This window comes from Raphanus sativus, chromosome 2 (assembly GCF_000801105.2).
Source record: "Raphanus sativus cultivar WK10039 chromosome 2, ASM80110v3, whole genome shotgun sequence".
In the NCBI taxonomy this organism is placed as follows: domain Eukaryota; kingdom Viridiplantae; phylum Streptophyta; class Magnoliopsida; order Brassicales; family Brassicaceae; genus Raphanus; species Raphanus sativus.
The window spans coordinates 29,245,719-29,261,593 of record NC_079512.1 but is presented as its reverse complement, the minus strand read 5'-3'; the positions used below and the strand labels follow the sequence as shown (position 1 = coordinate 29,261,593).

The 15,875-nt window shown below is 35.1% G+C and overlaps 5 protein-coding genes across 5 annotated transcripts; all 5 read right to left on the bottom strand.

Moving 5' to 3' along the window:
• Window positions 1-1,220: 1,220 nt before the first annotated feature.
• Window positions 1,221-2,400, bottom strand: LOC108825404 (36.4 kDa proline-rich protein). Its single transcript, XM_018598701.2, has one exon. The coding sequence runs from the start codon at window positions 2,337-2,339 to the stop codon at window positions 1,416-1,418; it is 924 nt and encodes a 307-aa protein (XP_018454203.1). The 5' UTR covers window positions 2,340-2,400; the 3' UTR covers window positions 1,221-1,415.
• Window positions 2,401-6,089: 3,689 nt separating this feature from the next.
• On the bottom strand, window positions 6,090-6,860 carry LOC130508676 (uncharacterized). Its single transcript, XM_057004297.1, has one exon. The coding sequence runs from the start codon at window positions 6,858-6,860 to the stop codon at window positions 6,090-6,092; it is 771 nt and encodes a 256-aa protein (XP_056860277.1).
• A 93-nt stretch (window positions 6,861-6,953) lies between these two features.
• On the bottom strand, window positions 6,954-9,062 carry LOC108839389 (uncharacterized). Its single transcript, XM_057004296.1, has 3 exons — window positions 8,253-9,062; window positions 7,998-8,095; window positions 6,954-7,110 (listed from the first exon to the last, which is right to left on the bottom strand). Exons 1-3 carry the CDS (start codon window positions 9,060-9,062, stop codon window positions 6,954-6,956), a joined length of 1,065 nt encoding a protein of 354 aa, XP_056860276.1.
• A 337-nt stretch (window positions 9,063-9,399) lies between these two features.
• Window positions 9,400-10,016, bottom strand: LOC108841672 (uncharacterized). The gene is made up of 2 exons (XM_057004295.1): window positions 9,530-10,016; window positions 9,400-9,455 (listed from the first exon to the last, which is right to left on the bottom strand). Exons 1-2 carry the CDS (start codon window positions 10,014-10,016, stop codon window positions 9,400-9,402), a joined length of 543 nt encoding a protein of 180 aa, XP_056860275.1.
• A 2,099-nt stretch (window positions 10,017-12,115) lies between these two features.
• Window positions 12,116-13,914, bottom strand: LOC108840296 (choline-phosphate cytidylyltransferase 2). The gene is made up of 8 exons (XM_018613130.2): window positions 13,684-13,914; window positions 13,493-13,606; window positions 13,310-13,405; window positions 13,188-13,230; window positions 12,958-13,113; window positions 12,794-12,862; window positions 12,590-12,700; window positions 12,116-12,499 (listed from the first exon to the last, which is right to left on the bottom strand). The coding sequence occupies exons 1-8, from the start codon at window positions 13,818-13,820 to the stop codon at window positions 12,350-12,352; spliced, it is 876 nt and encodes a 291-aa protein (XP_018468632.1). The 5' UTR covers window positions 13,821-13,914; the 3' UTR covers window positions 12,116-12,349.
• Window positions 13,915-15,875: the final 1,961 nt, after the last annotated feature.

Here is a 15,875-nt window from a genome sequence, read left to right as displayed (position 1 = left end):
TACTCGTAGGACTAACCCAAAAGTAAGGCGGCCACTTCCAACAATTTTAGCACTGAAAATCCATTTGGCGCTCGAACCATACGCTTTGAGCGGTTAACATTTTCACCGTTAGTAAACGGACATCTTGACCCAAGACTTTTTTATTAAACAACGTGGTGTGACGCTTAAAGAGAGATTCTGGTTCTCTTTAATTTGACGAGCCATCGAACACTTGGAACAAACCCGTTAACTAATGTGGGCTTCTACTGGGTCCGTTGGCCATTGATTACTCCTACATTCTCTTGTTGAAGAACGTCTACCCTTTATTCCAAAAGCTGAGCAAAATAAAAGCTTTGAAAGAAAGGATACGACCACTTTAGGTTTTCTTACTACTTTGCAAATAAAAAATGCATTTTATCATATCGATGTGAAATTTACGTGAGAAAAAACAACACAAGATTGCAAAAATATAAAGGTTCAGATTCTATTCATGACACATATAAATAAACAAATGGTATAAAGGTCGTCAATATCATGACATGACAAGGTCACAAGAATATCAATTGATTCTGAGATGATATCTTCAAAAAGAAACCAAATGGTGAGCTACAACACTTAGTGAATATTCAATCTCAGGAAGTTTCTCCGGCTCGTTGCGTCAAACCATTCACTAAAAGCCTAGTGTTAGTGTAGGAATGCGTCAAACCAAACACTTTACATTTCCTGATGGAGTCAAATATACCTCAGCAAGCTCGAGCTTCTCAAATGTCAAGCTCATACTGTCCATGCTTCTATACATGTTTTATTGTGCTATTAACGTCTAACATAATAGATTCCTTTTGTATATGCTGTCCACTGTTTTTTTTAAACGCCGGATAACTATTGCTATTACAATTATGAAAAATATTACGGATGATTTTACAGTCGACAATTTAATTTTCCGTATCAGAATTCACGCTTCACTACACTACCTGAGCTGTTATATGGAATATTTTATAAGTTTTTTTCCATTAAATCCGCATAATTCCACATTTCTGTAATTAAAACCTAGATTTTATGGTGTAGAATCATTAATAAATTCTTTATTAAACTTTTGGACTAAGAGAACTTCCACAACTGTCCATTAGAAGACACTTTAAATCATCTGACACACTAAAGAGACTGTTTTTTTAACATTTTGTCTGTGTAAATGTTAAGACAAAAAATAAGATTGTCTACTGAAGAACTTTTCAATTACACTCTCCTTGAAATTTTAATTTCATATAACATTATTCAAACAATCACCTTACAATTACATAAAGTTTTCTTTTTAATTTAGAGCAATAACAGAATATAGATCCTTCTTAATCCCTGTTTAGGCGATCGTAAACATATAGAAGAACCTAGATCTTAAGGTCTCAAACCATTTTTACTGAATCAAAAGAAACACAAAGAGATCAAGCCAAGAGAGGAGTCTTTTTCTGTGGAGCAGGACACTTGAAGTCACGAGGTGGAGTCTTGCCACAGTCGACGAGAAGCTCAAGAGCAATTGGAATAATGAGGTCGATGTTGAGAAGTTTGGCTCTAATGGTGGTGCAAAGACAAACCGCTGCGTCAAGACCCACTAAACCTCCAAGAACTGGGCAACAAGTTGCCTTTGCGTAGCTTTTTCCTAGTCCGATGTGAATCAAGCCGCCTAGCACGTCCACGCAGGCGCCTAGCTTCAGTGCGTCTATAGAGCACGTCTCCGGTTCAGGCGTTGGTGCCGGAGGTGGAGGAGGACAAGGAGTTGGTGGAGGTGGCGGACATGGCGTCTCTGGGGTTGGAGTTGGCGGTGTTGGCGGGGTTACGACTGGTGGGGTTGGAGTTGGCGGTGGAGGAGAAGGCGTAGGGGATGGAGTGTGTGGAGGTGGTGGCTTGACGGTGGGGGGTTCTGGAGTGTAAGGTGGAGGGGAAGGAGTGTACGGAGGTGGTGGCTTGACGGTGGGCGGTTTTGGAGTGTAAGGTGGAGGGGATGGAGTGTATGGAGGTGGAGGCTTGACGGTGGGAGGCTTCGGGGTGTGATGAGGTGGGTTGACGGTGGGTGGTTTGGGAGTGTAAGGAGGTGGTTTTGGGGTGTGATGAGGTGGTTTAACGGTGGGTGGTTTTGGGTTATGATGAGGTGGTTTGACGGTGGGTGGTTTTGGAGTGTGGTGAGGTGGTTTGACGGTGGGTGGTTTTGGAGTGTGATGTGGTGGTTTGACGGTTGGTGGTTTAGGCGGTTTAACGGGGTGTGGAGATGGTTTTGGAGGGTCACTACAGTCGCAAGCGTAAGAGACGGCGCAGAAGCCAAGGAGGAGAAGTATCACAAAGGACAGGTTTTGTTTGTGAAGAATCCCCATCTTGAGGTTTAGGGTTCTCCTTTTGGTTGAGTGAGGAAGTGATGAAGTACATTAAAACTATCAAGTCCTCTTTATATATATATAGACCAAAGGAATCTCTAATTTTTTTTTTTTGTGTTTCTTTATAATGTTTTCATTATCATCGTCCGTGATGATATGAACGTGCCAAGTTGCTGTGTGAGAGATGATTGAAGTTGGAGTATAATATAATGGAGTAAATAATATATACATGTCATTCGGTCGTAAGACGTAAATCACGTACGAAGGGTTTCGTCAAGCTTTCTTGAATTTACGTATGTCTTTTTTTTTTTGTAACCTGAATTTACGTATGTCCGTAGACTACTAATTAATTCTATAATTTTAAGGTTATATACAATTTTCGAGTTAAGATTTCGAGTTAGAGATTTGGATTTAAGTTTTCAGGTTTAATTGTTGGATCTATAGTTTAGTTTTTGGGATTTTGTAATTCAGGCACATATATTATTACCTTCTTGGCTGATGGTATTACTTACGGCTATATAATGCCATAGATTTACACCAACAACAAATAGAAAAAAACTACAAGATACAAAAAAAAGTTGTAGTGTAATGGCTGCTTGGCTAGTGGCAAGACAACATTGATGAAGGACTTTGGCATTATTATTTGACTATAGAGAAACCTTCTCAGTTGTCTTAAACCAAAGTCATAAGAGCATGATTATTGCAAAGGTACTTAACAAAAGTTCTTAATACACATATATGTATATATATGTATATGTATATATTATATATGCGTATATAATTGTTTGTTAAGAACTTTACGGAAACCGAAACTGAAAGTTCCTTAATTAAGAAATTTTCGATTTCGGTTTCCGTAAAGTCCTTGACAAACAATTATATACACATATATAATATATACATATACATATACATACACATATGTGTATTAAGGACTTTTGCTAAGAACCTTTTCCAATAATCATGCTCTAAGAGCATTTGCATATTGGGTGGTAAGAGCAACTCCATTGCTTGAACCTCTTTAGCGGGGTTCTAAGCAATTTTTCAGAATTAATTTAATTAATTTTCAAAAGTTAAGGAGTTTCAAGCATTTGTATGTCCATTGGTGAAACTCAAAATAGGGTTCTTGTGATTTTTTTTTTTTTTGCAACTCATTGGAATAAAAACGAAGACGAAAGCTCCAAATCGGAATCAAAAATCGTATCCCAAATCATCTTTGAACCCAGACGAAAACTAATTTCAAATCGATCCCAAAATCAATTTTAAACCCAGAATCGAACACAAGTGAGAGGAAAACAGCAAGGAACAGCAAGAAATCACTGAATCGAACCCTAAACAACTCGAATATATGATTTTCCTATCGATTTACCTAAGAAAAGTTTTCGATTTCGAATCGCCAAAAATCGCTTTCGGTGGTTTTGTTTTTCTCTCTCTCACATAAAATGATTTTTTTTAACGCGACTAGGCGAAAACCAAAGGCACACGACGTGCCACGTCGTTTAGGACTCGCCTCTAAAACCTCCTAATTAAGGGGCACCTCTACCCAGCCCAATTAATTTTAATACTTTTTTTAATCCAGTCTACCTAAGAGATTGGGCTAAAAACTTCAGATAAGCATGCGATGGAGATGGTCTAAGATACCTTTTCAAATATCTCATCTATAAAATATTAGTATTTTTAATACTATAATTTATTATGTAGTTAGATTTTGATTCAAGAGAAAATTAAGACAAATATAAATTACATATGTAAAATCATGAATATCTCGAAAGGAAAAAAAAACATAATCTTTTCACTCTTTCTCTTTTCTTTAAAACTTTTATTAACTTTATTATGAAAAGTCCATTAAAATATCTTTGATGGATATGTTCTTAAAAAATCTTCCCTTTTTATTGCTCCTTTGATTATTGGGTCCACTTACTTCTGAGAGTTTTAAGTAGTTTTTTTTTGGTATTTAGTCTTTTTGTCTCTACTCTCTACCTATAAATATCGTAGTTTAGATATAGTCCATAACAAACACCCAAACAGAGAAAAGGAGAATCAATATTACTTAGGTCCAAAGCTACAGTGTATTTTATGTGTAGTGTAACCAATCTCAAAATAGTGATGCTGACAGTTTTTTTTTATGACAGTATTTGTCTTAATTACATACTGTGCATAGACTAACTGTGCAGATGCGTGCTATGCAAAAACGAATGCTTATATAGTGTTTTGCTAAGACTTAAGAAAAATCATTGATTTTGAAAAGACTTAAGAAAATTATGTTACTCATCGATCAAGGTCTTTCTTTCTGCAAGTACGTAGTAGATTTCTATTTTAGCTGGGATAAAACGTTCATCACAAACCATTGATTTTAAAAAGAAAACAAAATTAATTAACTATACCTTAAGTAATATTGTAATAACATGATTACGTTTTATATTTTGTCATCAATTAGCATATTGATTTAACGGTCCTAATATTTTCTTTCCTTTTATATTGTCAAAACTCAAAGGCAAGAGACCTACAAAACATATAAAAATCCTACACCAATTTATAGTCCATCAAATAAAACTTAACTATCTGTTTTATTTTTCTTTAGAAACGGAAATTAGTATACAAGTTCACTATCTGATCTTTATATCCGATTCACAATCTAGGAGCTGATCAAGATGAAGATATATATATATATATATAATTCTCTCGACTTTCCAAATTAAATCGTAATGAAGATTTGATTATATAAAGGTGAATAGCTGATAAGAAGTTTACAAGTCAAACCTAGTCACTGGTTTTAACAGAAGCTAGCTTCTAAGTAGGATATTCGTAGGATCCCGTGGACAGTTAGTTTTAGTGCAAATTTCCAAACTATGATGGCCCTTGTCCTTCTTGTAGTCGTCTTACCATACTCACTAGATAAACATTTGTTACGTTTTAACAAAGTTAAGTTTTCACTAGTGTTGCCAGTTGCCACAAACAAAAGCTTGCATTAATATGTCAAAAGATAACTTTTTTTTTAGTGTCAAAAGCAACTTGCGAGAGATCTTAGACTATTGACGGAATATTCAAATACTCAAAATCTAACAAATTACAAATGTATTAAAAATCACTGCGGACTCATTTGACCCGGTTCATAATTATTATGTGTTTAACTTTAAACTAATAAACCGATATTACATTTATGTAACCTACATTTTGCTTTACGTTCTTTAGACCTATTTTCCACGCTCCTTTTATGATCTTACAGCATCGACAATGGTGACACCCATTGTGGAATCCTTATGATTTGTTTACTATTTTTTTTTTTTTTGAATAGTTAAGGATCTTAGTCTAAAACGTGTATCCAATGGTGATTTCGAATTAAGAATCTTTAGAAATAAAAAAATATTATTTTTTAAAAAGTGAAATATTTTATTTTTTATTCAAGAAATAAAAGAAAATACAATAATTAAACATAAAAAATATAATAATTAAACATAAAAATACAATAATTATACATAAAGATACAATAATTATTCATCACCAAATTTATTCCAAATATGCTCAACTAAATCTTTTTCAGTGGTTCATGTATACGGATATCCCGAAGTTCTCTCTCATTCTGATTGACAAATATGTTATTCAGATTTGTAGGCATCTCGTTTTGGGTTTCCACGTGTGAACTTCTGGTGACACTTCCTTCTTCAAATTCTGAAATGTCGATGCGAGCGTATCCATTGCGTTCATTTTCGACTATCATATTGTGTATTATGATACATGCTCGCATAATCTTCCCTATCTTTTTTTTGTCCCATGTAAGAGCCGGGTTTTTGACAATCGCAAATCGAGCTTGCAAAACTCCAAAGGCCCGTTCCACATCTTTTCGGGCTGCTTCTTGTTTTTAGCAAATAACCGTGCTTTAGGACCTTGAGGACGTGAGATAGATTGGATAAATGTTGACCATTTTGGATATATACCGTCTGTGAGATAGTAAGCCAACTTATACTTGTGTCCGTTGACCACGTACTCTAACCTTGGAGCTCGACCTTCTATAATGTCATCAAAAACATGAGAGCGATCGAGGACATTAATATCGTTTAAAGTACCTGGAGGACCAAAAAAAGCGTGCCATATCCAAAGATCTTGTGAAGCTACAGCCTCTAAGACAATTGTCGGTTTGTTTGATCCACGGGCGTACTGTCCTTTCCAAGTAGTTGGGCAATTTTTCCACTCCCAATGCATACAGTCAATGCTCCCAATCATCCCAGGAAACCCGCGTTTCTCTCCAATATCGAGGAGTCGTTGAAGATCCTCTGGTGTGGGTCTTCGTAGATACTGCTCTCCAAATAACTGTACTATTCCGTCAGTGAAATAATGTAAACACGAAAGTGCCGTGCTCTCACCAAGTCGGAGATATTCGTCAACTGCGTCGGCTGCAGAACCATAAGAAAGCATACGAATTGCTGCGGTACATTTTTGTAGTGGCGAAAGACCAAGCCTCCCGGTAGCATCTGGTCTATGTTGAAAGAATGGAACGTTCTGTGAGAGGGCATAGACAATACTCATGAATAATTCCTTGTTCATACGGAAACGGCGTCTGAAGATATGTTCCTCATATGTGGGATTTTCGGAGAAGTAGTCATTCCATAACCGGATGTGTCATGCTTCACGGTTTCGTTCAATATATGCTCGTTTCTTTTGCTTTTTGGTTTGGGCCTCGATAATGTTGTTGATTGTATCTTCACAGATATCTTCGAAAACTTCGTCCAATCTTTCTTCCAATTCTTCCATTTCATTGGATGAAGATGATGACATCCTGATTGAGAAATTAAATTTATAAGTTATTCATTTTTCTTTAGAAATTTTTTTATTAGTTCCAAACTAAGTTAAGATAAAAAAATTTTATCTATAATTCTCAAATATGTATAACTTTATATTTTTTTTTCTATAAGTCTCAAATATGTATAACTTTATATTTTTTTATCTATAAGTCTCAAATATCCCACACTTTATTTTTTTTTATCTATAAGTCTCAAATATGTAAAACTTTTTTTTTATCTATAAGTCTCAAATATGTATAACTTTATATTTTTTTTTCTATAAGTCTCAAATATGTATAACTTTTTTTTTTAATCTATAAGTCTCAAATATGTATAACTTTATTTTTTTTTATCTATAAATCTCAAATATGTGTGTATAAATTTTATTACTCTTTAATATCAAACCTTAGCAAGTGTTAAAGACACAAGAATGTTGGTGAATGCTCCTGCTGGTTTCTCCACAGCCTCTGTTACCATTATAGACAAGGATGTTGGTGAATCAAGGGAAGAGTTAAAATAGAGAATGTTGGTGAATCAAGGCAACACTTAAAATAGAGAATGTTGGTGAATCAAGAGAACCGAAAATATGAATAATTATCAAGACAAGAGTTAAAAACAGAATGTTGGTGAATCAAGACAACTCGAAAACGAGAATAACATTTTACATTAGCCGAAATCAAGTGTTAATATTGATACAAGAGAAGGACTTCTTACACCCAGATATTACAAGTGAAAAATCGGGTTGAGAAGATCTCCAAGAAAATATTACAACATATCCGAGCAAAGAGAAGAACGTTTGATGCAGAGGAAAGAAAGATAAGCTGATACAAAGCTAAAGGCCAAACGAGAACTACTTATACTACATAAACTGCAAGAGATGAACCCGTGAACTACTTCAAAGCACCCGTGACTTCCACTACTCCTAATGCACCCGTGACTTGCCCAACCTTCAGTGCACCCATGACCAACTTCAGCCTTAACCTGAAACAAGGAGAATAAAGACAAGAGTTATTGATAACACATCAAAGCAATTGAGACAAAACAATTCAGACAGAGAAGACATCAAAGCAAGAAAGAAATAACCTTAAACCAAACAGAGAAGACATCAAAGCAATTCAGACATTAGTTTGAGTTTTACAGTTGTTTCCATCTCAGTTAGAGGCTCCTTTTTCGCGAATAAACGATCAAGGAGCTTTTGCCTTGAGAGTTTTTCTTTGATTTGTAAAACGCCATGTAAGTTTGACAACTCCTCCTCTCTGCCATTCTTCTTCTTCTTGAGAGCTTTCGCAGCCTTCACCCCGGGAGGTCTAGCCTCTTCTTCTCCCACAGCCGCTTCTTCTCCATCGAGGTCCACCACTTTGCGCTTCTCCTTAACAGTGTCCTTACCCTGAACCAGTGAGCACCATTTCTGGTCATACCTCAGCTCCCTCCAGCAGTGATCCATGGTGAACTTTATGTTCATAATATTGAAGAAAGAATCTAAAGCAGCCTTCATCACATCGTCATCATTCTGACCACTTCTTTGCTGGCGAAGAGCACGATCATAGCAACCACAAAACTTTGAAACGTGGTCGTTAATCCGAGACCACCTCTGCTTGCAAGAATGGAGGACTCTCGGTATTTGCCCAACCAAGAGAGGGTTTGCGTTGTAGTACTCCACAATCCGCTTCCAAAATGCTCCACCTTTCTGCTCATTGTTCACGATCGGGTCTTTACTGGTGTTAAGCCATGCCCCAATGAGGATTATATCCTCTTTGGGAGACCATTTCCTTCTCTCAGATTGTTGGGGAGTTGACTTCACACCAGACGCTTCAGGCACTTCGCTACCAGACATCACATAAGCCTCATCAGGACCTTCGCTACCGAACCATAAAGGTTCGGCTGCATCAAGATCAACTGGAAGTTGACTCTGTAGTAGGTTAACATAGCTTGACGAGTTATTAGCCATGGTTGATCTGTGCCACTCTACTAGCGACACAGAGGATTAAGTAAGCCTTCTATGACTTACAACTAATTAATGGCAATCAAATCTATGCAGTTGGGAAGCTGGAAAGTAAATAACTAAGTACTAAGTTTCATTTACAACTAATTAAGGCAATGAACTACTTACAGAAACATAACTAATACTACCTACACACAAGCAATTAAATACGACTTATAGGACTAGCTACAGAACACACATATGGGAACAGAACATATAGTAAAAGCCAATCACATCAGAAGAGAGAGGACGATTTTATCATTTAAGCCTATTCATTATGAGAAAAGAAAGCAAATTTGTTACCTTATTTCAGAAACAAGCGAGGTCCGCCACTGTCCTTTGAAGCCTTGCCTAATATTCCTGAAAAATGAGAAGAAACTATCAATAATCTACCAAAAAGAGATTAAACAATTCATTTAGAACCAGATACTCACCAAGTAGAATAAGTAACACCAACCCTATTAAAACTAAGGTAGACACCATTAGCTTCACTCCTGGTTTCTTCTTTGAAAACTCGGTTACTGTCTTCTCGAGGATAACAACCTTCTGCTCACTCTCGTTAAGTGCACCCTTAAGCTCCCTAAGCTCCCGCTGAATGTCCCTCATCTCCTCTATCACTGCCACGTCCCACCATTTCCAAACGTGGCAGTCACCATCTTCAGCATTGTTGCACGTGAAGTAACGTCTGTATGGGTCTTTACGAGTTGTAGAGTAGCCGACAACTGGCTCCGCACCACAGTAGCAGGTTCTAAGGATTCCATCATCACACTCTGGTTGCGGTTGGTACTGAAGCGGCTCTGCATTGAAGTGGCTACTCTCAGCTTCATCCGCGTACAGCTGAGCTTCTGCTTCAATAAGGGAGGTTATGTCTACAGAGTTTGATGATGAAGATGGCTGGCTTGAACTGTAATCTTGCCCCATTATGGTTTACCTGAAAACAACAAGTCGATTCATTAATATACATTCATTAACCAGCGAAACAAACGACATAAGGATAACACTGAACTCTATAAGAACAGATTGAAATCGAACACAACTAAATCGATTGAAACAGATTGAAATCGACATAAGGATAACACTAAACTCTATAAGAACATATTGAAATCGACATAAGGATAACACTAAACTCTATAAGAACAGATTGAAATTGAAATCAAACCGTTAATCGATTGAAACAAAATATGAAATTTGTAAGAAGAAATAAAGACAAGATTTACTTCCGATTGAAACAAAAATTGTTTGTAATCTATATCTACAAAGCCAAATAATACAGAAATCGATTTTTTCCCAAATTTTAAAAAACCCTAATTTGACAACTTGTCCCAAATCGATCGAAACAACAAAAGATCCATCTTTACGGACAACAAAGAAGATGGAAAATGTTTTAATCGAGAAATAAACGGCTTTGAGGTTTGGATTTACCTTCGTCGAGCCGAGAGAGAGAGATCGCTTCGAAATCGCCTTTCGCCGCAGAGCTTTTTTTTTTTTCCTTCGGTCGAGAATGATTTTTTTTTTTTTCCTTCAGCCCGACCCACTCAACTCTAAACCGACGACGACCACTCCTGCATTGACACGTACTCACGGACTCAATCCTTAAATCCCTTCCCGACGGAGTAATTCTTAGCTACATTACCAAATTTAATCTTATTTAAATAAAACTAACCTAAGGTTTAGCGCTAAGGATTCCCTATGATTCCCCATTGTGGGTGGTCTTAGCTTCCACGAGAAGTGATCGAGTCCGTGATTGATGACTATATCCTTGGAATTATTTTCATATATCCATAAAGTTGTCCTGTTATGGCATAGACTGGGGAGTCGTTAGCAGACACTATAATAATGAAACCGATAAAAAAATATGTTTTTAATGGTAGAAATGTATTTACGCGGGTACAAGGTTGCGACATGCGGGTCGATTTGGCGTGTAGCAAAAATAGTGTAACCCGTGAATCTGCTCCTATAAATTAAGATTTTTTGTTTTTGTCTTCAAGTGAGAATGGGATAATATAATGTCACGTATAAGAACCGTATATGAGCTGTAACTATATATTGTAAATAATTATTATTATTATATATTGGGAGTATTATATAATGATCACAGTTCACATACATGGATCGCATGTGAGAAGCCCATTGTTAATCTGTACTGAAATCAATATAGAAGTTGTATATATTAACCAAATCCAAAATCGTTGAGATTAACTTCATTTCCAAGTCAGCGTGACGAAGACAGCCCATCCAAAGCAAAGAACTAAAGCCGAATCAAGTTTCACTCGAAGTCGAAAATACCAAGTTTTGTTCTAATAAGATGTTTTAATGAAAAAAGAACGTAAATGAAAAAAAGAAAGCAAGATGTTTCAATTAGTTGAAGCATATCAGAAATGTTGACAACAGTGAAGCTATGAGAGAAACCAGAAAAAAAAAGCTCGGTATTTTCTACTTAGCAAGAGAAACCAAAAAAGGAAGAAGATTTGATTGAAATAGAGGACAGACCCACATATTTGATCACTACAAAAAAATCTAGGACCAAAGGAGTGGCACTAACTGCTTCCCATCTTAAAAGAATATAATGATCCCAGACCGAAAGAAAAAAACCTTCTGCGAGCCATTGAATCTTGCATTGGCATGAAACACCTTATGAGGTAAATAGACATTGATCTTCATTTCCATAGAGATTTACAAAACCGTTGTATACTCTTAGACAACGAAACAAGACCATGGAGGCAGGCCTGCGTGGAGGAAAGGCTAAATTCTTTTCGTTCCTCATCCATATTCTATACCTCTTAATTCTCGATCTGAATTTGTTTTTGTACGCTATGTTTGCTATGTTTGTCACTACTTTCTCTATACAACAACTCAACCTTCTAAGTTTCTGTCCCGCTAGTCTCTCCTCTACTTTGTGTTCATTTCTATAACCCAAAACCATAGTCTTGTAAACTTATAATTTCTTTTGAAAGCTTCAAATCATTTATTAAGAAACATTTGGTGGACATTTATATGTATTTCTATTTTTATGCAAGGTCTCCATGTAATCATTTGGAGTGGTTGATCACAAATTCTACATCGGTGACATTTGAGTCTTAGAAACAAGTAGAGATTTGGAAGTAGAATTTTCATGTGTATTCACTTGCACATAATAAACAATTCTAGTCCATAACTGTGGAATCTGTTACACTTTGGTCTTCTGCATCTGGAGAATGATGAGCCAAAACTCTCATTTTTCATCACTATCCCATTCTCTTTGTTGCCCTTATCATTTAAAAAACTTTCCTCATCATGATAGCTTTTTCATCTCCTTTTGCAACCTCATCATCATCAGAAATTTGTTCGTTCACATCATCCTCTTCTGCACCTTCTGATTCCTGCCTCAGTAGCCGTTGCTGGATCCCATCTCTGATGGCTGTTCCCTGAGAAAAAAAACATTTATCCAGACATGAGTGATAGATGGCAACACTTAGAAATCTCAAAAGTTGAGAGAATCAAATACTTTTGCTTACCATTTTATGACAACCTTCCTCAAACATTTCAAGAAATCCAGCAACCCAACGATCAGCATTCTCAACCCACTCGTTGCGGTGCATCCCAGCAGTTTTTGCTACAGTTTGTATCTGCACCAAAAAAAAAGAAAATATTAAGATTCAAAAGTTACTTACACAAGCAGTTTGTTACCAAATTAAAAAAAAAAATCCTCATTTTCCCACCTTTTCTTGCTGTTCTTTCACTTTCTCTTGTAGTTTCTTCAGTTTCACGTTAACTCTAAGCCTCTTCTCCTGTTTGTAGTAAAACAAGCCCATCACAATATGTTAGTGCATCATCAAGTTGGATAAATAATACCATGACTACATCACGAGAAAAGAGATCGTGCCTTAACGAAGCTGACACCGAGCTCTTCTCGTGAATATCCTCGGTCCAGGTTACGCAACACATACTGGTTGTAATCTTTCACAATTCTCATGATTATATCAGATGTCGATATCCCCTCTGTTCGTTTAGTTTCTTTAAATTTCCCAATCGACTTTACCTGCGAGAACCAAACCCAGACTCACTAAGAAACAGAACGAATCAGAAGAGATAAAACCAAAGGAAGAAACTTACAAAATCATAAACATCGTTTCCAGCTCCACTAGCATCCGCATAGCTGGAAGATAAAAAAGACATGACATAAGAGTTAAAAACTAAGACATAACAGAACACAAAGCATTAACCTTAAAACTTACGGAAGAGCATCATGAGCTACGTAGTCGATCTGATGCTTATCGAGAAACTCGGTGGTGAGAACCCATGGTGCATCTGGAATCACTTCATCGACCCACCTTTGTTTTACCATGTACATAATAATTATAAACTCACAAACAAAACACAACAAGATAAAAAGACAGAATCTCAATGGTGTGTGTTACTTGCAATGTCGGAGAGATTCATAGCGCTCGGACTCTGTCATCACGGTTTTTCCTTTGAACTTGTTTGTGATCTCGTCGTTACAACATCCTACGAGCAGATACGTGTTCGGAAACCTAATTTGTTTCCCGTTTCATTTAGAAACTGAATCATCAAATCATAACAAAAATAAATGAATGGTATAGTGCTTAACGATTTCTTGGCTTGTTCGATGGCGCGAGCGTGACCGAAGTGGAACAAATCATAGATTCCATCGGCGTAGACTCTAACCGGCCGGTTCGACGAAGCTGTTTCTTCTCCTGAAACCTTATCGTCACCGTTAATGGCCATTCTTCTTCTTGATTTTTTTTTTTGTTTTTTCTTAAATGTTTTGTTCTTATTTCTTTAGTTTTCTATGGGCTTTCCCTCCAATCACGCAATTTTCTGAATAAATAATGATCTCTCATTTTCAGACACAACTGAGATGGGGAAGAGAAAGATGGTGAGCTTAGTTGGCCATGTTCGAACACTGACATGTACCAAATGTCAAAAATTCAAATGATTCTTTTTTGAATTTTGTACTTAAATTATATAATAATTATTCTTATAACCATTTTTAGAGGCAATACTAAAAATTTCCATAATGTAAGTATCTAACCAAAATTCTCAAAATATTAGAAAATACGAATCTTATAAATTAATAGGTGAGTATCTTAAAATTATTGGAAATCCAACTAATGATAAGTGAGTATTTTCTTAAATAATACTTCTAATTAAGTAATGATTCTTATATTACAAACATACACTAATATGTAAGTTGACAACTCTGTGGTAAAAGTTTTTCTCTGGAGTTGTTCTTATACCTCTCCAAATGATGTCTAAGTTTTCACCCACTAAAATTTGATCCGTCCTTTGATTTTTTTTTTTTAATTTTAGAAAGTGGTTACTTAGAAAATTGTTATTTATATATAGTTGTAAAATAATTAATTGTACTGAACATATATCAATTGGCCATGATCTTAATTTAATAGAATAACTAGATTTTGATCCGCCCTCCAAAGGACGGGTATATGTTTTGTTTTATGTTTTTTTTTAATAATTTAATTTAATTTTTGTGTTTTATAATTATTTTAGTGTTTAATATTATTTAATTTAATATATTTTGGTGACTATATTCAATATGTCAAATTACATAACTTTACACTTGTACCATATGCATTTCATAAACCATTTTAAAACTTTATTCCTAAAGTTTGCAACATATTATATTTACTTAGTAGTTACCTGATATAATTTAGTCAAGAAATATTTATATCCCAATCATTCCAAAAATAAAAGTCTCATACTCTATTAGACATGATCTATATACTCGAACGGTTCTTAAATTATTACATTCGAAAACTAATATCAAACTCAACCCGCAACTAAAACCGAACAAAATTTTTGAAAAATGTTTAAAGAAAATAGTTTTAACATATTCTGTTATATATATATATATGTAGTTGGGTTAAAATGGTCTTCCCTAACTTTTAAGTAGAATCACATTTAATAAATATTTTTATTCGAATAACTTATTTAAAACCCGTTAAACTAAATGAGTTCATATGAATATTTATTTCTATTAAAAATTCACTTAAACCAGTTAAGCCCCGTCAATCATAAAATTAAATTTTATTAATAACCCGGGTTGTGGATTTTATTAATAACTGGCTTAAACCAGTTAAGCCCCGTCAACCTACATATAAAATCCACGTTATAATTAAAAATATATTCTAATTATTTTAGAGCCCTTAATTTTTCTTTAAATAAAGAAAAATAATAGTTGAAGTAAATATATATATATCAATAGATTATGTTCCAAATTTAATATAATAGATTTTAGTTTGATTGAATAAGATATATTGATGCATTTACAAATTTGGTGCTTTTAAATTAATTTTTTGAACTATATACATTGAAAACAGACAGTTTTTAAGGAGTAGCGGGATAGTACATAGTGATTACATGTACATCATTATTTTATGAAGAAACAATTAGATGCAGTTACAAATTAATTAACGTATTCTGTAGAAGTAACAAATTTATTTTATTAAAGTGGTTACATGAATAATCATTTAGACGCAGTTATATTTTGAGTTGGATCCAACTAATATCAGTTGGTTATACTTAATATCAATTGGTCATACCAATAAATTGTTAAAATTGTAAAAAGTAAATATATTATGTAACATATAAAAAGGAACCCAAACACTTACGTGATGCAACAGTTATTAGTATATCTCAAAGTAACAAAATTTTCAAAGAACCGTAGAATACGGTTACATTTTCCTTCTAGTAGAAATATATTTATCTTCTATTGGTTAATAATCTGTTGGTTTGACTAATATAAAGAAGTGGTCACCAGTA